Source organism: Balearica regulorum, chromosome 18, assembly GCF_011004875.1.
Source record: "Balearica regulorum gibbericeps isolate bBalReg1 chromosome 18, bBalReg1.pri, whole genome shotgun sequence".
Lineage (NCBI taxonomy): Eukaryota > Metazoa > Chordata > Aves > Gruiformes > Gruidae > Balearica > Balearica regulorum.
Window position 1 is genome coordinate 13,616,929 of NC_046201.1, and position 20,739 is coordinate 13,637,667.

The window sequence follows — 20,739 nt, forward strand, 5'->3', positions numbered from 1 at the left end:
AAGCCCTCTATCCTAAAAGCACTGCTGAGTGACTGTCAACACCTGGAGACACCTCAACTCACTGGCCACTGTCCTTTCAAACCAGACCTTCCCCTGGCTCACTGCATGCCCAGAGCTGCCTGGCCACGTGCCTCCTGCCTGTCACACACCTGGGTCCACATCGTAGACAACACAACAGCAAAAACCCAGAAGAGCTCTACTGAGAAGACTGGCTTTGTCGTTGGCAGCTGGGAAGTCAGAGATTTTCAGTCCCCAACCTGAGGGGAGAAAACCCCCAGCGCTCATGCTCTGAGAGAGAGGCCTCAGGCATCCCTTGCTCTTCTCACGTGGTCTTCTAAACCCCTGGCTCTGAGCTGCCAAGACCTTTCTGCCCCCTCCTCGGCCAGGACCAATAGCCACTGGGCTGCTGGACACCACGTGGCACCCCAGCACCCGGGGGACTCAGCTGCAAGAGCCCCTCAGAGCAACGCTTGCTGGGCCCAGGCTGGAGAGCACAGTTGTGCTCTGAGTCCCACTGGAGGGAGGTGCCCCTGCCAGCACCCCTTGGTGCCTGCTCCCCAGAGAGGGAGGACTTCAGATGCAGCCCTGTGCTCACCATTTCCCACTGGCTGGCTCTGGGCTCCTCCTGGGCAGGGTGCAGGGTGTTTCCATCAGCCTCCCCATGGATCTGGATTTGGGCTCCAACAAAGTGGGCACTGCAGTGCTGCTGCCCTCCTTGGAATGGGCTTTACAAACACAGGACATTGCCTGATGCTGGATATTATGTCAGAGCCATGCACCATTTTTCTAACTTTGCCCATGTGTTATACACTGAGCTCTTTTAATAACCAAAACGCCAGTGGCCAGCGGAAGAATGTGTTTAAATCTGACACAATTTAAAGCAGCTCAGGTAAGGGTTGTTACCTATTTCCTCTGGCCGAACTCTGTAAATCAGGAATTTCATCTTTTTGCTCAACTGAAAACACTTCCTTTTTTACAGACATGGGGATGCTGTGATTTTTAGCTGTTAAAATCAGAAGGCACCTTTTGACCTTTTGTTCTCATGTTTTATCATAGATGCCACAACAATTTGCAACTTCTTGTTCATTATTAGGGACATGCAGATTGTCCCTCATCTTCCTGGGAAATTTACTATCTTTTAAATATAATATCTTTTAAAATATAATATAACTTTATACTTGTCTTTATAATATCTTTATATCCATCAGCATCTGTATTTATCTCAAGACCCTGGAAATCACCTCAAGTACTCTATACATGAGTTGTATTTCAAGGGTTGATATATTGTCCCTGCGGAAATCTGAGCTACAATAGGTTTCTGGTTTTCTATTTTCAAGAAAAACACCTTGGTCTTAGTCACAATGTGTTGTAGGTTTTGGTATACTGTTATTTCTCTAGTATTTCATTATAAACCTCACAGCATCACGTGAAGAAGATAAATGTTTCTACCTGCATTGTATAGTTTGAATTGTTGCAGCACTATGTACCACACAATCTATCTTGGATGGATCAGAAAGTCACCTAGAAATATGTCAGCATGATCCATAAGTCCTGCATCCAAGTTCTCTAAGTGCTTTAACTGATCGAGATTCCGTCCTTAATTCTCTTGTCAAATTATTTATAGTAGATATAGCCACATAGTTGGTAAGATATAAAAAATTTCTAATTATATCTAGTCAAATCAAATGACAATTATGTCTTTATGTAAGTCTGCCAAACAATGCTTTGCCAAAGAAGGTTGGCCAAAAATGCTTTGACCGAAGAAAGAGGAAGAATCCAGAGCATCTGCTTACCAGACTCTATAAAATCTCCTTGGGACTATTTTGCCCTGCTCTCACTGAATGTTTCAAGGTAAGTAAGTGTACGGGTTCTGTAGGATTGCAGAGACTGAGCAATTGCTCTTTATCTTGCATGTATCACTGCATTTTGATTGCTTCTGATACCCTGAAGGGAGGGCTTGTTTCTGATAGCTGAAATTTTCAATCTGTTTTCCATGGCATCTTTTTATTTCCAACTTAAAATCTATCATCTCTGGAATTCTATGGAACATAAGAAGAAAGTTACCAACTTGTTAATATACTAGTGACTGACTTAGAACCTCTGATGTCATGACACGCAACACCCGAAGTTATTAACTGTTAGTCCAGTTATCTTGAGGTAATTTTACTGTATTCATTCCCCATTTATCGTATTAATACCCACTGCAAAAAAGATTGGACTGAGCCTGATAAGATGGAAGTAAGTACATTCACTTTCCCCAGATCATGGGCAATTAAAGGACTTCTTGGAGACTCATCGCTGATAATTAAGGGCAACAGAACAGAGAGATTTGCTTTGGGTTTAGTTCTTCAGTATACCAATAGTGAAAGGGCAAAAGACCTACCAGTATGATAATATTGCAAAATTATAATCAATATTAAAAATTCTGTTCATAGTTAGAAAACTAAAATTATTTAGAATGCTGTCTCATTCTGAAGTGGGATATAAGTACTTAGGTGTTCAAATCAAAACTACCTTTCAAAGGATGTTATTGAAAATGACATATTGGTTAAATTCTGGAAAGATAAAAACTGTAAGTGATTTCACCACTGGAACAGAAAACTATTGTCTAACAACTGATGGAAAGTGTCTTCTTTCCCCTCAGAGTCTTCTGCTGACGTGTCTTCAGCAAAGTGCAGACATGGCCTCTTCTGACTCCGAGATGGCCGTCTTTGGGGAGGCAGCTCCTTACCTCCGAAAGTCAGAAAAGGAGAGAATAGAGGCCCAGAACAAGCCTTTCGATGCCAAGACATCCGTCTTTGTGGCCCATCCTAAGGAATCCTTTGTGAAAGGGACAATCCAGAGCAGGGAATCAGGGAAGGTCACTGTCCAGACTGAAGCTGGAGAGGTGAGCAACCCTTGCGAACATAATTTAATTCCCACTCTGGGCTCTTAGCTGATATATATCGGTCTCTCTTCCTTGGCAGACCCTGACTGTGAAGGAAGATCAAATCTTCGCCATGAATCCTCCTAAGTACGATAAAGTCGAGGACATGGCCATGATGACCCACCTCCATGAACCCGCTGTGCTGTACAACCTCAAAGAGCGTTACGCAGCCTGGATGATCTACGTAAGTACCAGCAGCAGTCTTCCTTTGGGTAGCTAGGAGGAACTGCTCTGCCAGGCTAAGTGGAAGCCAACGTGCTGTCTCCCTTCCTCGCAGACCTACTCGGGTCTCTTCTGTGTCACTGTCAACCCCTACAAGTGGCTGCCGGTGTACAACCCGGAGGTGGTGTTGGCCTACCGAGGCAAGAAGCGCCAGGAGGCCCCTCCACACATCTTCTCCATCTCTGACAACGCCTATCAGTTCATGTTAAATGGTGAGTTGCTTGATATCTCTTCAAATGATATTGTAGCGTGCACTTCAGGAAAAATCTTCCTTTTCTCTGTAGATAATCTTTGAACATATGGAGTCATGTTTACAGCATATAGGTCAGATGAGTCAACTAGAATGCCCATCTTTAAATAAGACATAGCGCAGAAAGCACACTGCGAATGTTGTAGAGGGAAGTCTAGAAATTAAGTTTTGTAATTGCAGAGTAAAAAGTCTGATGAAAGCAGAATTAGCAATGCTACAGAAGTGTTGGTGCTTTGTTTTATCAAAAAGCATGGAATCAAACATTACTAACACAATATGCATATCAGAAAGTAAGAAGGAATCACTATAAAGTGAAATTCCAAATCCAAAGGAGTGCACTATCAGAGCTTTTTTACTGCCTCAGAATCCGAAATGATAAGGGATTGCCAGATGAAGGAGACAGAGCCTAAAAGGCAGGAGATACAATGGAAATTGGAACAATGGCAGAATGGTTAGCTAAGAAATGGCTATTACCTCTCAAGAATAAGATCTCAGACTTACAATGAATAATGCTACAGAAATTTGGCTCAGTGCTTATTAGGGCAGAAGAAAACAAAATGCACTTTAGGAAATACTTGCAAAAAAAAATAAAAATGCAATAGTTCCATGATATCACATTCCATTAAGAAGCAGAACATTGACTTCTTCAGTAATGCAAACAGTTCTAGGTTTCTCATGTTAAAAAAGGAGATAGTGGACCTGGAAGAGCTCACCGAGGGACAAAACATTACTCATAGACATGAAATAAATTCAGTATGAATAACAATTAGTAGGTGAGGACACTTTGATGATAGAGAAGAGAAAACTGAGGGGATATATAACAGAAATTCGTAAAGTCAAGAGTTGTACAGAATCAAATGCTGTATAGAAAGCAAAATCAGAATTCATTCTTTCATTCTGTCTAACATTTGAACAGCTAGGAAGCATCATAACAACTATCAGTTGAAACATTTTTTAAAAACAAAAAAGAATCACAAATTGCATACAACTTACTTAAGTCCTGGGTATTCTTTATCAAAGAAAATTTATCAAAAAACCTTGAACTCAGGAGGGCCTATCGTCTGATTTCAAAAGGCTTTGAGTCCCCAGATAGTGTAATTGCATTTTATGTTCCATGTTTTAGTCACTTTAATCATATTGACATTGCAAAATAATATTTACTTTTGAATTTTTCTTATATACAGAAATATCAATCTTGATTTGAAGAGAATTATATTAACAAGAAACTGGTATATTTTATCTTACATCCATCTCCAAATCAGACTTTAGTTTTTTATTGGGGGAAATTAAAACAATCCTGAAAGGGATTAAGTGCAACATTTCCAGGGCATTTTAACTGGGAAATGGCTATGTTCACACTATTAATGAAGCTTCAGTTCACAGTTCTGTCATAGATTTTGATTTCTCTGCAACTGAGGAGGACTAAGAAAACTCTTTCTGTCTTTTCACAGACCGTGAGAACCAGTCGATCCTGATCACGTATGTACACCCCTGCTCGGGTCCCTGCAGGGCTGCCCGGTGCCAGGGGACCTCCTGCCTGACCACATGCTCTCTGCTTCTCTCTTTGGTTTGACAGCGGAGAATCCGGTGCAGGGAAGACTGTGAACACAAAGCGTGTCATCCAGTACTTTGCAACAATTGCAGCGAGCGGGGATAAGAAGAAGGAAGATCAGTCAGGCAAAATGCAGGTAAATTAATAGATGCTGACTTGCATCAATGCTTTCCTCTGTTCCTGAGATGATTTTTGGAAAGGATAACCAGCAATAATTATTGTCCTCTAGGGAACGCTTGAGGATCAAATCATCAGCGCCAACCCACTGCTGGAGGCCTTTGGAAACGCCAAGACCGTGAGGAACGACAACTCCTCACGCTTTGTAAGTTGTTGCCTGGGACAAAATCTCTCCCTCTCATTACAAGATAAGTAACGGCCCTAGCAGTGTTCCACATAAAGGAGACATCAAAAGAACCCATCCAGGCTGAAATGCTGCTGCTTCTCCTTAACAGGGCAAATTCATCAGAATCCACTTTGGGGCCACAGGCAAACTGGCTTCTGCTGACATTGAAACCTGTAAGAGACTCTCCTGGCCTGATCCCATTCCTTCTAACCCTCCCCAGTTCTTATGCTAACTCTGTCCTACCTTCCTTGACAGATCTGCTGGAGAAGTCCAGAGTCACTTTCCAGCTCAAGGCAGAAAGAAGCTACCACATATTTTATCAGATCACCTCCAACAAGAAGCCGGAGCTAATTGGTAGGAAGGATCATTATGACTTTTTGAGGATGATTGCTGAGCAACAGTTCCTGCTATTACCTGGTCAGCAAAACTAAGCCTGTGCCTTGCCCCTTTCTGCTTTCAGACATGCTCCTCATTACCACCAACCCTTATGATTTCCACTTTATGAGTCAAGGTGAGGTCAGTGTTCCCAGCATTGATGACCAGGAGGAGCTCATGGCTACAGATGTAAGTACTAAAAGAAAATATTTTAAATGAGATTGTTAAGGCTGTTAGGCAATGTTTTTTCTACATTGTTTTGACTGCAGAGTGCCATTGACATCCTGGGCTTCACTGCTGATGAAAAGACTGCCATCTACAAGCTGACAGGGGCTGTCATGCACTATGGGAACCTGAAGTTCAAACAGAAACAACGAGAGGAGCAGGCAGAGCCCGATGGCACAGAAGGTATCAGAAATTCAGCCGCTGACTTGTTCAAAGAACTTTTCCATTTGCAGAAGTGATATGTTAGCCTCCAAAGACTGGCCTTTGTTGGCCTGAGTCACCACATAAAACACTGAGAAAAGCATCTTTCTTGATTGTCTGTCTAACTGCAGAGGTGCTTCACCTTCAACGCAGGATATCTTTCTCTCTGTAAAACCTTCAACCACTAAGTCACCATCATGTGCAATCATTTTTTTGCCAAAAGAAATCCTGCATTCTTTGCTATGCAGAAATCCACTTTCCACAGAAAAGGAAATTGCTGTATGCATGCCTCATGTATTCCCAGAAGCTTTTGTGGTTCTTCTGGGGTCTTCCAGATTCAAGCTATTCCTATCCAAGCCATATCTGTTCTGGCTTTCGAAGAAGGCCATCATTAGCTTCCAGAATTTGCATCATTCCCCAGACCTTCTGTATGAGACCAGACCAATGCTTTTCCATGTCTAGAACATGAACAGCTGCCAAAATACTGACCAAATTCTAGCCGTTGTCCAAAGATAAATGCTCCTCTCTCTCCCTTGCCCTCTCCTTCTCCTTCTCCTTCTCCTTCTCCTTCTCCTTCTCCTTCTCCTTCTCCTTCTCCTTCTCCTTCTCCTTCTCCTTCTCCTTCTCCTTCTCCTTCTCCCTCTCCCTCTCCCTCTCCCTCTCCGTCTTTAGTGGCTGACAAGGCTGCCTACTTGATGGGCCTGAACTCAGCTGAATTGCTCAAAGCCCTGTGTTATCCCCGAGTCAAGGTTGGGAATGAATACGTGACCAAAGGTCAAACTGTGGAACAGGTAAATAGAAGATAGTTTGGAAATGGCTTGAAAGAGTACGTGAGGATTCTTCTTTGACCCTAGGAGGTAACTCCAGTCCTTTCTTCTTTGCGTTAGGTGAATAATGCAGTTGGTGCCCTGGCAAAAGCCGTCTATGAGAGGATGTTCTTGTGGATGGTTGTTCGCATCAACCAACAGCTGGATACCAAGCAACCCAGACAGTACTTCATTGGTGTGCTGGACATTGCTGGCTTTGAGATCTTTGATGTAAGGAACAGAGATTTCACAACAGCTTCATGGAAGGGACAATAGGTGTTAAAAAATGCTAAGCCTTCTTTCATGAAGAGTCAGAATTTTTGTAATTGTCAAGAGATCTCACTATTAAAGAGATGGGCTCTTTCAACCATAAGATCTTAATAGGGAAGAAACTAATACCATAGCATGCAAGAATATTAAGAAAAAGGAAGAAATTTGTAAAAACATTATAAGGGCCAGTGGTGTGGAAAAATATTGAAGGAGATGATTGGAAATGTTTATGCTGTTGTTGGAACTTATTGAATAGAGTTTAGGCAATGGTCAAGGTATTTGTGAAAGAGCCCCAAAAGCTTCAATATCAGCGTGTGGAAATATCTGAAGCTGCTCTCTTAAGAAGAGAAAAATATTTGGGTAGCAAATTCAGGCAGTCTTCATGATCAGGGTATCAGGAGAGGCAGAGTCTAGTAATAAATTTGTTCTGATATGTGAAACTGTGCTGAAGTTATTTACTAAATTTGCTTTAGAATTAAGGAATTTCAAATGGATAAGGGATAATTGTCATAATTAAAGTATCCGTATTATATGGAATGATAATAAGGGCAAAAATTATCTCTACATTACAGTGAAATAGAAGTCTTTTTTTGATTCAGAATGAAATCTGAATCCCACTGAAGGATTTCTGGGAGAACAGATAGGGAAAGGACCTTGCACTTGTCTGAAGAGACACATGAAAGATCAGAACTACACAGGGAAAAGCCTTGTGGTGATGGCTGAACCTTGGAAACATTGCATCTTTTTTTTTCATTTGGCAGTTCAACAGCTTTGAGCAGCTGTGCATCAACTTCACCAATGAGAAACTGCAACAGTTCTTCAACCACCACATGTTTGTGCTGGAGCAGGAGGAGTACAAGAAGGAAGGAATTGAATGGACATTCATTGACTTTGGGATGGACCTAGCTGCCTGCATTGAGCTGATTGAGAAGGTATCCTTCCTGTTCAGGTTCATTAATGTTGGATTTCTCTAGTTAAGGAGGGATATATGCAGATTTTGTTTATGTCTGGATTAAAATTATACATTTGAGTTATTAAAGTATTCTGTATTTGTGTAATTTGTAATGTTGCCAGCAATAGTTAAAAGTAGTTCCACAAGTAAAGGTGAAACACCAAGAATTAAAAATTATGAACCTCCATTAATTTTCTGTGACATATTGTCCAGAAAAGAATAGAAGCAACCTTATCTTCCAATTTGTTTCACAGCTTTGTGTCCTAATACAAGCCTCTTTCCAACCAAGGAATCTGTTTCTCCCTCTTGGCTGTTGTCTTTCAGCCCATGGGCATCTTCTCCATCCTGGAAGAGGAGTGCATGTTCCCCAAGGCAACTGACACCTCTTTCAAGAACAAGCTCTATGACCAGCATCTGGGCAAGTCCGGCAACTTCCAGAAGCCTAAGCCTACCAAAGGCAAGGCTGAGGCACACTTCTCCTTGATCCACTATGCTGGCACGGTGGACTACAACATCACTGGCTGGCTGGAAAAAAACAAGGACCCCCTGAACGAAACTGTCATTGGGTTGTACCAGAAATCATCTGTGAAGACATTGGTTTTACTTTTTGCCAACTATGGTGGACCAGATTCAGGTCAGCTCTGTGAAAATTATATTTTCAGTGTGGGAAAATATTGACAGGAAATCAAACAAGAAAGGCTACATGTTTAAAAATTCTTTTCTGTTCTGTAGTTCCATGTTCAACAACTATGACAAACATCAATATTTTAATATTCTTTTCCCTTTCTTTAATTTACAGAGGGTGGTGGCAAAAAGGGTGGCAAGAAAAAGGGTTCTTCTTTCCAGACTGTCTCAGCTCTTTTCCGGGTATGTAGCGTTTCCTCACTCTTTTTACTTGACGAAAGGGAATTTAAAATGTGAAAAGTAATGTTACAACTCTTGAAGTCCTATAGCAAGAGGATTAAGAACATTATGTGTTATAGATAAATTTCCTTTAGATTTAAATGATGGACTGGTTTCTTCTGTCAACATGGAATGACATTCTCTCATTAATATATCAAAATGAAAACTCTTTAAAATGATTGAAGATACTGTCATTCAGATCTTTTCTTTATACATCTCTATTTTTTAAGCTAAATATGAGAATTTGTTTCAGCTATTGCAGAGAGTTCAGACCATTTTACCAAACAGAGATTTTGGACTTCTGAATATTTTCAATACTGCTACCATACACAATTAGTAAGTAATAGAGCAGTTCCAAAAACAGAGAGGCTGGTTTTAAGATTATGATATATATAAACACCTAACCAGTACATTGATTCAAGAGAGCAAGCATAGGGAATTTTTCACAACTTTCAACGCCGTTAGTCTCAGGGTATCAAATGAGTTATATCCCAGTTTTTGTAAATAATAAAATATGAAGACATAGAAAACAAATTATATTTCCTTTTCTACATTAATATGGAAATCAAGATAAAATCTGACAAATTACTAACTCCTTTGCATGGATGAAATACATGCTGCTGCCAGGATGCAGATCTTTCATTTGTTGATCTCACCTTTACCTTGTAATCTCACAGGAGAATTTAAACAAGCTGATGACCAATCTACGGAGCACTCACCCCCATTTTGTACGATGCATCATCCCAAATGAAACAAAAACACCTGGTAAGGGGATCCAATAGGAGGAAAACTCAGGCCACAGAAGCACTTCTCCTGAGTATCAAACAATGGGATAGTCACTGATGGTGGTGTTTGTTAGGTGCCATGGAGCATGAACTGGTGCTGCATCAGCTGCGGTGCAATGGTGTGCTGGAAGGGATCAGAATTTGCAGGAAAGGATTCCCCAGCAGAGTCCTGTATGCTGACTTCAAACAAAGGTGAGAGTGCCACACCTTTCTCCCCATTCTTTTCCACAGCCTCTATGTCCTAAATTACTTGAGCATAATATTTACTACACAGTTTAGTGTAGACACTCTGTAATCAAATCACATTACAGTAGCCTACTACTGGAAAACCACGAGGTTTATTTATTTATGAATATCGAAAGGGCGGGTGTCAAGAAGACGGGGCCAGACTCTTTTCAGTGGTGCCCAGTGACAGGACAAGGGGCAACGGGCACAAACTGGAACACAGGAAGTTCCATCTGAACGTGAGGAAACTTCTTCACGCTGAGGGTGACAGAGCTCTGGATGAGGCTGCCCAGAGAGGCTGTGGAGTCTACTCCTCTGGAGAGATTCAAAACCCGCCTGGACACAATGCTGTGCAACCTGCTCTAGGTGAACCTGCTTTAGCAAGGAGGTTGGTCTAGGTGATCTCCAGAGGTCCTTTCCAACCCCTACCAGTCTGTGATTGTGTGATTCTCTGAGGTAACATAGAAATTTCCTTCACACATCCACTTCACATTTGAACAACAATACATGTTTCCACCCAATGTCCTAAAAATGCCTCTGATCTGTCTTTGGGAGGTCTGTCCCAATCAATGATGTAGTCAGCTGTTGCTGAAAATGACCAGCTGAGAGCTATTGCTGAGAACAGAGTATCCTAACATGAATATGTTAACAAAGAACTGAGTAGTAATATGAAAATGTTTCACTGCCCGTTCATGGTGGTATGACATGTCTGATGATCACGATTCACTTGGACTCTGAGCTAACAGTATGAAAAGTTCACTTCCACTGTCTTGAAAGAATGGACTGTCTCTAATAAATGACATTCCTCACTCAGGCAGGCAGCTGTTGTTAAGAAGGCTATGGGGTTCGGTCACAGTGGTGGTTTCAGAAATGTGGAATTCTTCATGTTCTGCTTTCTCCTACGGATGATAAGACATTACTGAGATCAGGATTCTCTTCCACTTCTCTTGCAGTGAGAGTAAAAACGCTCTCCATATCCTGTTCTGAAAGGATTAACTGTCTCCAGGCATGAGAGTGGTTCAATAGTCTGAGAAGGCTGTGGGGTTCAATCACAATGGTAGTTTTGATGATGGGGATTTCTTCATGTTCTGCTTTCTCCTACAGATACAGAGTGCTTAATGTAAGTGCTCTCCCAGAGGGTCAGTTCATGGACAGCAAGAAGGCTTCTGAGAAGCTCCTTGCGTCCATTGATGTGGACCACACCCAGTACAGATTTGGTCACACCAAGGTAGAAACAAGTCCTGCATTCAAACACTATGTTCCTCCGTTATGTGCTACCTGAGACTGATGTGCTACAATGTTCCCTTTCTTAAGGTGTTCTTCAAAGCTGGACTGATAGGTATTCTGGAGGAGATGAGAGATGAGAAATTAGCAGAGATCATGACCATGACACAAGCCCGGTGCAGGGGCTTCCTGATGAGAGTGGAGTATCGGAGAATGGTGGAGAGGAGGTAGACATTTCTTAGTTCATGTTCTCATGGTACTTGGCTAATTGAGCCTAAATTCACCAGCCACAGAGTATGTCATACCATGTGAATTTTACTTCAGGGACGCAATCTTCTGCATCCAGTACAATGTTCGTGCATTCATGAATGTCAAGCACTGGCCTTGGATGAAGCTGTTCTTCAAGATCAAGCCCTTGCTGAAGAGTGCAGAATCTGAGAAGGAGATGGCCAACATGAAACAAGAGTTTGAGAAAACCAAGGAAGAGCTTGCAAAGTCTGAGGCAAAGAGGAAGGAGCTGGAGGAGAAAATGGTGACCCTGCTGCAGGAGAAGAATGACCTGCAGCTCCAAGTGCAGGCGGTGAGTATCACCATTCATTTGTTCCTGGGAAAAGAATGCTACACATTGCTATACGTGCTTCTTACCCTACGCAGAGACTCACAGGAAGATGACTAGTGTGCAGCAGAAAACAGTCTAAATCACAGACTCTAGGGCACTCTGGCGTTGAGTAAACATGCACTGGCAGGGGCATGGTGAGTCTCATGGCAGCCCCACATGAGACTTGGCATTTGGGCTGTCTGAGGAGAGAGCCATGTAACACTAGCCAACGTGTAATCCAGAGCAGAGAGCTCTGAACTGGAAGGGAAGTACCTCCATCTACTCAACTTTCAAAGTACTGTATCTATGCAGCAGAGTAAAGACAAACCTGAAAAGGACCCACTTTTCCTACTTACAGCTGCATTAGGCGGCCTTGATTACTTTCAGAAACACGGATACTTCCCATTCAAACTCAACCAGGAAAAGGCAGTTTCTTCACACCAAACAAAACACCACTTTCTCCACTAAATTATTCTCACAAAGCCTTTTCTCCCCAAATATTATGAGGTTCACGATGAGTCAATTAAAAAGAAGAAGCTACTGAATACTCCTTCTGTTAGGAGAAAAGACTCCAAGCCCTTGCTCCTGATGAAACTAGTAATTGAAGCGACCACTGTTGTGTCGTGCTTGTGGGTGCAGGAGGTATTCCCTCTCTGTGAGGCATTTATAAGAGACACAAAAACTTTGGAATCAGTGTTGATACCAGATGAACAGGTTTCCCAGTAGACACCTGGCAAGATCTTCCAGTTGCTGGAGTGGAAGGCCAGGTTTGGCCCCCATTTTACCACATGCCTACTCAGGGCTATAAGAAAAGACAGAGCAGAGAAACTGCAGAACATTACAACCCAGAAACAGCTGTGTCTCCTCACCAGGAAGCAGATAGCTTGGCCGATGCAGAGGAAAGATGTGACCAGCTCATCAAAACCAAAATCCAGCTGGAAGCCAAAATTAAGGAGGTGACTGAAAGGGCTGAGGATGAGGAGGAAATTAATGCCGAGCTGACAGCCAAGAAGAGAAAACTGGAGGATGAATGTTCAGAGCTGAAGAAAGACATTGATGACCTCGAGTTAACGCTGGCCAAAGTGGAGAAGGAAAAGCATGCCACTGAAAACAAGGTACGCACACGGGGAATCACATAAGGGGTCCAAAAAATCTTTGCTTCTTGAAGCAAAAGAGCCTGCTACCCCAGGATGTGTTGGCTTTGGAAGATTTGAGCTGGGCCTCATCTGAGCAGCAAAAGGGAACATGAAGTTCCTGGCTAAGCACTGCAAAGTGAAAATGCCACTGAACCAGCAGGCATGGTTTCCACCCAGTTTTGACAATTCCTTATATTTGTAGGTGAAAAACCTCACAGAGGAGATGGCAGCCCTGGATGAGACCATCGCCAAGCTGACAAAAGAGAAGAAGGCTCTCCAAGAGGCCCATCAGCAGACACTGGATGACCTGCAGGCAGAAGAGGACAAAGTCAATACGCTGACCAAAGCTAAAACCAAGCTGGAGCAGCAAGTGGACGATGTAAGCACACAGGCATACAGCAAGAGGAGGACAGGTATGGAGTTAGACCTGGCTGGCAGAGCACTGATGGTCTTGCTCTTTTTAGCTGGAAGGGTCCCTGGAGCAGGAGAAGAAACTGCGCATGGACCTTGAGAGAGCCAAGAGGAAACTCGAAGGAGACCTGAAGCTGGCCCACGACAGCATAATGGATTTGGAAAACGATAAGCAGCAGCTGGATGAGAAACTGAAGAAGTAAGTGTGGCTGCGGGGCACCCGGGTGTTGGGCTGGTGCACTTGTCTTTTCCCCTTGAGCTCTAACACGGTTTGCTTTGCCCAAAGGAAAGACTTTGAAATCAGCCAGATCCAGAGCAAAATTGAGGATGAGCAAGCCCTGGGCATGCAATCACAGAAGAAGATCAAGGAGCTGCAGGCAAGTCTCTGTCCCTTGTCCTCTTTCCCCCAGTCTCAGGTGAGGCAGGAGGAGGGCATGGGTGTGAAGGGTCCCTAATGTTCCCCAGGCTCGTATTGAGGAACTGGAGGAGGAAATTGAGGCTGAGCGAACGTCTCGGGCAAAAGCAGAGAAGCATCGGGCTGACCTCTCCAGGGAGCTAGAGGAGATCAGCGAGCGCCTGGAAGAAGCAGGAGGAGCCACCGCAGCTCAGATTGAGATGAACAAGAAGCGTGAGGCAGAATTTCAGAAGATGCGTCGCGACCTCGAAGAGGCCACGCTGCAGCACGAAGCCACGGCTGCCGCCCTGCGGAAGAAGCACGCGGACAGCACAGCTGAGCTTGGGGAGCAGATCGACAACCTGCAACGAGTGAAGCAGAAGCTGGAGAAGGAGAAGAGTGAGCTGAAGATGGAGATTGACGACTTGGCCAGTAACATGGAGTCTGTCTCCAAAGCCAAGGTATGGAATTGCAGTAGAACATGCTCACAAGACCTGGGTGTGGCACATAGGCTACATCTACCAGCCACATTCTCCTAGAAACTATTCTCCTCTTCCTTGCTGTGAGGATGAGGCAGAGTCCAGGTGTTCATCAGCTTTCCTTCCTTGTGTTTGCTACCTAGGCAAATCTAGAGAAGATGTGTCGCACTCTGGAAGACCAGCTGAGTGAGATTAAAACTAAGGAGGAGCAGAATCAGCGCATGATCAATGACCTCAATACTCAAAGAGCTCGTCTGCAGACAGAATCAGGTGAGACATCCTCCTTGCAGAGGTGCAATGGGAGGGTCTGCACGCCATGAGCATGCCACAGGGTGCAAAGTGACAGCTGGTATACACTCTGCAGGCCACTCCGGATTACATGGGCTTACAGGCTGAATCTGTCATATTATGAATAGTCTAGTCACCTTTTTCCACTTTACCCTTCCCAGGTGAATATTCACGCCAGGTGGATGAAAAGGATGCTCTGATTTCTCAGCTGTCTAGGGGCAAGCAAGGATTTACCCAACAGATTGAGGAACTCAAGAGACATCTAGAGGAAGAAATAAAGGTCTGGAAGTACCCTATGGTCCACAACCTACATCACCCCTAAAAGCATCTGGAGAATCCTGTCTGATCAAAGATTGGTTCACATTCTTTCCCCAAACACATGTAGTACTGGAAGGAACACTGATAATGCACACCCCTCAACTCATAGCTAGAGAGGGAAGGAAGCGTAATGATTTTGATGCTGGGGGAAGTCATCCACAAGGCTTTCATGAGATTCTGATGACAGTGTCTAAGGCAGCATTCCGATACATATGTCCAAACATTGACAGAAACAGCAGATTACTGTCCCCAGAGCACCTGTCACTAACACATCCTGATCCTCCAGAACACTTTGATGACAGCTTCATCAGCTCCCAGCTTTGCATTTACCTAATTAAAGTTTTGTTCTAATTTCCCTGTCAATTTCACTGTCAGGAGGCATCTCAAGACAGGTTACCAATCCCAATGTCCCCGCAGGCCAAGAACGCCCTGGCCCACGCCTTGCAGTCTGCTCGCCACGACTGTGACTTGCTCCGGGAACAATATGAGGAGGAGCAGGAAGCCAAGGGGGAGCTGCAGCGTGCCCTGTCCAAGGCCAACAGCGAAGTGGCCCAGTGGAGAACCAAATACGAGACGGACGCTATTCAGCGCACGGAGGAGCTGGAGGAGGCCAAGTACGTGGGAAGTGGGATGTCGGATGGCTGGAGAAGACTGCGACTGCCAAGGGAAACTGGAAATGGGAGTCTCCAACAGTGGGTTAGGACAGAGGTGGGAGGAAGGCAGGGATATACAGTGTGCTGTGGAACAGTGTGCTGTGGCAAAAGTGTAGACTGGAAGGACAAGCACGGCCCTTACGGCTAGAAAGGCGAAGACAGGCTGAATACTCAGTAGGTGCTAGGACACAGAAGTGATAGACCCTTTAGTCTGCATGCAGTCTTGAACAGAAAAAAAACACTGCAAAAAGCGCTAGGCTCAAAGGTCGCAAAGTAGGCAACTGCCCTCAGGTGAACAGGACAAAAGTAGATCCTCTCTAAGCTGTGCTTATCTCCCCCCAGGAAGAAGCTGGCACAGCGGCTGCAGGATGCAGAGGAGCACGTTGAAGCCGTCAATGCCAAATGTGCTTCCCTGGAAAAGACAAAGCAGAGGCTGCAGAATGAAGTGGAGGACCTGATGATTGACGTGGAGCGATCAAATGCTGCCTGCGCAGCTCTGGATAAGAAGCAGAAGAACTTTGACAAGGTCTTCTGGGCTCCAGCCTTGGGGTTCCTGGGCAGAGCATCCCCTCCTGATTGCCACGTCCATACTCACGGCCCATTTCTCTTCAGATCCTGGCAGAGTGGAAGCAGAAGTATGAGGAAACGCAGGCTGAGCTGGAAGCCTCCCAGAAGGAGTCTCGCTCTCTCAGCACGGAGCTGTTTAAGATGAAGAATGCCTACGAGGAGTCCTTGGACCACCTGGAAACGCTGAAGCGTGAGAACAAGAACTTGCAGCGTAAGTCCCTGGCCCTCTGCTCCTGGCAGGGCCTTCTCACTATCCACCACCACCCACCGCTCCACATGGGTCCATGCCTGCAGGTCGGCAAAGATGCCCGTCACCTTGGTGCGACAGGGCCCTTCCCCTTCTGCTCTGTGCCTGACCAGGCGTTTGGTCTTTGTTCGCACAGAGGAGATTTCTGACCTGACGGAGCAGATTGCCGAGGGAGGAAAGGCGATCCATGAGCTGGAGAAAGTCAAGAAGCAGATTGAGCAGGAGAAATCTGAAATCCAGGCCTCCCTGGAGGAAGCTGAGGTACACACAGTGCTAATAAATGGTGCCCAGACTGAAAGTATGGGAATAGTTACCTGCAGAGATGGCAGGAAAGCAAGCCTAGATTTCAGGAAATACCACATAAGCAATTACTGAGAAAGGAAGCAGTAGTTTAAGTCACTGTTCCTGCTGGCTTGTCCAGGCCTCCCTAGAACATGAAGAGGGGAAGATCCTGCGCCTACAGCTTGAGCTCAACCAGGTGAAGTCTGAGATTGACAGGAAGATAGCAGAGAAAGATGAGGAGATCGACCAGATGAAGAGGAACCACCTCAGAATTGTGGAGTCCATGCAGAGCACCCTGGACGCTGAGATCAGGAGCAGGAATGAAGCCCTGCGGCTGAAGAAGAAGATGGAGGGAGACCTGAATGAAATGGAGATCCAGCTGAGCCATGCCAACCGCGTGGCCGCAGAGGCACAAAAGAACCTGAGAAACACACAGGCAGTGCTCAAGGTCTGTTCAGCAAAGCTACAGAAAGAGAGGGTGACATCCCTGACGTTTTTGACACCAAGCGCACACTGCTGCCTTGTAATTTCTCATTGCTCCAGTGCTGTGCCATCTTATAATTTCCCTTTCTTCTCTTAAAGGACACGCAGATACACTTGGATGATGCTCTCAGGACCCAGGAGGACCTGAAGGAGCAGGTGGCCATGGTGGAGCGCAGAGCAAACCTGTTGCAGGCTGAAGTTGAGGAGCTACGGGCAGCCCTGGAGCAGACGGAGCGGTCGAGGAAAGTGGCTGAGCAGGAGCTTCTGGATGCCACCGAACGTGTGCAGCTCCTCCACACCCAGGTGAGGCACTCTGCTGGAAATGAGTCCCATCAACAAGAGATAACACAGAATGACATTGCTATGTATCTTGTAAGTGATGACTATGTAAACATTTGAGGAGCCATGCTGTGATACGGCCAATCTGGCCAGCCCCCCATGTCTGGTTTGCTGCTACGGCGCTAAAGAGGACTCTTGCATTAAAGACATTCATAAACAATACTCTCACTATCAACTCTTGATGTGGAGGCATTGGGTCTAAGAGTACAAATCATGTCTTTCCTGTTGCACAGAACACCAGCTTGATCAACACCAAGAAGAAGCTGGAAACAGACATCGTGCAAATTCAAGGTGAAATGGAGGACATGATCCAGGAATCCCGCAATGCTGAAGAGAAGGCCAAGAAGGCCATCACTGATGTGAGTCGGGGCCTGCTTTCAGTGCTGATGGTGGATGTATTCTCCCCCAAACTGTCTCCAGCCCCAAAATGGCTTTGACCTTTTTCTCTCGTCAGGCAGCCATGATGGCGGAAGAGCTGAAGAAGGAGCAGGACACCAGCGCCCACCTGGAGAGGATGAAGAAGAACCTGGACCAGACGGTGAAGGACCTGCAGCACCGTCTGGATGAGGCTGAGCAGCTGGCACTGAAAGGAGGCAAGAAGCAAATCCAGAAACTGGAGGCCAGAGTGCGTAGGGCTTTTATTTGTGCATGAGTGAACATGGCACATAGGTAACCACCAGGGAAGCTCCAAAGATGGTCTTCTCATTGCAGGTGCGGGAGCTGGAAGGGGAGGTGGATGCTGAGCAGAAGCGCAGTGCTGAAGCCGTGAAGGGTGTGCGCAAGTACGAGAGGAGGGTGAAGGAGCTGACCTACCAGGTAAGACAGGAGGCGTCCTTGGGCTGAGAGAGTTTTCTCACGGCGAGTCAAATTTCCCAAGGGGAATTGCTAACCTCACGTGGTGGGAAACCAGGAACTCATTCTCTGTCCTGCTTACCAACAACTCTAGTCTGAGGAAGACCGGAAGAATATTCTCAGGCTGCAGGATCTGGTGGACAAGCTGCAAATGAAGGTGAAATCCTACAAGAGACAAGCTGAGGAGGCTGTAAGTATTGCTCAAAGAATGGGCAAGAGCCACCTTCCATCGGGGCAGCATGCTCACTGAGATGACTATGGATACCAGGAAAGGGGCGTGAAAGAAGCTCCCAAGGCACAACAGTCTTGGCCATGCTGTTTTACCATCGTCTCATTAGGCCTTGCTGAGTTCTGGGCACCCTGCCGTCAGGGATGAGCTGAGGGAAGTTGTGCAGCCTGTTTTATACAGAGGTCAGACTTAAAATACCCAAGGGCCACATCTACTGACTGACAAGTTCATGAATCTCTGCTGCTGATCAACAGCGGAGGGTTTCAGGATCTCTCTCAATCTAAGTCACACTGATAGTTGGGCAGCAAGTAGTGGGAGAAGTACACAAATGACAAATCCAAGTGACAAAATAGCTCCTCAAGAGTGACAGAGTACTGGTGAAGCTTGTCACAGTGGGATGCTGAATAAGGGAGGGTGAGGAGGTCTGTGTGAGGCTTACGTGCAAGCAGCGGTGGGTGGGGGATGGAGGGGAAGAGCCGCAGCCCCAACAAGGCCGAGGCACAGGAGGAGTGGAACCCCTGCCCTGGGCTCCTCACCACCAACTCCCTTTGCCCGCACAGGAGGAGCTGTCCAATGTCAACCTCTCCAAGTTCCGCAAGATCCAGCACGAGCTGGAGGAAGCCGAGGAGCGGGCTGACATTGCAGAGTCGCAGGTCAACAAGCTCCGCGTGAAAAGCCGGGAGTTTCACAGCAAGAAAATAGAAGAGGAAGAGTGAGGATGTCATGAGGCAGCAAAGTGACCTGAGGGATGCACAAAATGTGAACCTCTTGGTCGCTTTCTTCTGTGATGAGTCTTTGTAACTGTGTCAATGTCTAGAGAACAAAGATTGTAGATTCCTTTGCATACGCACCACGAGCACTAGTTTTCATTTGTTTCTCTTTTTTGTCTGGTTCGGGCTGTGTCATCATTAGCCTTCAGGTACAGTTTTGGCTTATAACCTTTGTGTGCCTGTGTCACAGTACAGGTTTTTTGTCACCTACTTCCTAACTACTTATCCCTTCTTTATTACTTAGTGATTGTGACGTGAATAGAAATTTAGCTTCACAATAAGAGAAATCAAGGGCAATAATTCCTGACAGTGACTTCTGCCAGTTCTGCCTTCCTACTGTTCTGTCCCAAATAACATCTTATGTAACCTTTACCCATACAGCACCTCAGCAGTTTCCAGTTGTGCAGCACGTCAGGTGCGAGCTCTTCCTTTTGCTGGCCACTGTCTGAGGCAGATTTGTGGAGGGCTGATAACCAACAGAGTTTGTGGTTTTTTGGAAGCTTACAGGAGGTGGTTTTTAGTCTCCGGTATGTTTGGTTCATGAATTCAATTAGATAGGGGCACCGTGAAGAGTATCACCATCCCTTGGACTAAAACTGGAGAAGGCTGGTGACAGTTCTGTGGCAATTACTTTAATTCCTGTAAATAAGGTCAGTGTCCACAAAAGCTGAGTCTCTGGCGGCACAGTACCCTCTGGAACACTGCCCTGCCTGGGGGAATCTGTCCTTCCTGATGAGAGAGCCCAGCTGTTCCGTGTGCGAAAGTGGAAGGGAAACTCAGAGGTGTTCCTTAGGAGCTGGCATGTCCAGTCTAGCCTACTGATTTTTCCATTGAATGCGCAGAAAAAACAGCAAGGAAGGTGGGCAGGCAAATGGCAGCTTGATTCTGGGCCTGAGCAGAGCTCCAGATGAACTGACAATCACAACTTGAGAGCAGGGGTAAAACGCCATCGTGTTCAGTCTCGATCACTGCCTTGTTGGGGCAGAGCTTGAAGGGCTGGAGCTCACTGTCACGGCCACGGCTTCTGAATTCCCAGTGAGCACTGAACCAACACAGCATATGTAACAGCTCCTGGGAAAGAACTGCTATGGGGAACTGAGGACAGGTAGTTTGTGTCCTTCCAGTGGGAGTATTCCATTACATTCAAGTAAGCCTTAAATGTGAATCAACACAGAAACCTTTGAAAGGGTAGATGAGCATGTGGGCAGGGAGATCCAGCTGATACAACCGACTGGGATTTCCAAAACCTTGCAGCAAGGTGTCCCGACAAAGGCTTTTATAGATGTAATGGAGCCATGGGATAAGAAGGAAGCTTCTCCACTCAGATAAATAATCTTCAAAGACACAGAATGAAAGAGAAGAGTTGTTTGTGCTGGGGCCTGGGTTGTTCAAGCTATTGATAAAGCAAGCTGAAGAGGTGTTGAACAGTAAGGA

General features: G+C 45.4%; 1 protein-coding gene across 1 annotated transcript; it reads left to right on the top strand.

The window, feature by feature from the left end:
* The first annotated feature begins 2,648 nt into the window (after positions 1–2,648).
* Positions 2,649–19,385, top strand: LOC142604368 (myosin heavy chain, skeletal muscle, adult-like). Its single transcript, XM_075770508.1, has 38 exons — positions 2,649–2,887; positions 2,967–3,110; positions 3,204–3,360; positions 4,850–4,877; positions 4,975–5,086; positions 5,180–5,272; positions 5,403–5,466; positions 5,549–5,647; positions 5,754–5,857; positions 5,938–6,076; positions 6,767–6,885; positions 6,982–7,131; positions 7,932–8,102; positions 8,447–8,756; positions 8,922–8,989; positions 9,703–9,790; positions 9,885–10,002; positions 11,140–11,263; positions 11,350–11,486; positions 11,584–11,839; positions 12,730–12,972; positions 13,196–13,372; positions 13,458–13,603; positions 13,691–13,781; positions 13,870–14,259; positions 14,421–14,547; positions 14,727–14,845; positions 15,301–15,497; positions 15,879–16,062; positions 16,149–16,314; positions 16,487–16,611; positions 16,772–17,080; positions 17,215–17,418; positions 17,688–17,813; positions 17,909–18,079; positions 18,166–18,270; positions 18,401–18,496; positions 19,096–19,385. The coding sequence occupies exons 1-38, from the start codon at positions 2,681–2,683 to the stop codon at positions 19,249–19,251; spliced, it is 5,820 nt and encodes a 1,939-aa protein (XP_075626623.1). The 5' UTR covers positions 2,649–2,680; the 3' UTR covers positions 19,252–19,385.
* Positions 19,386–20,739: the final 1,354 nt, after the last annotated feature.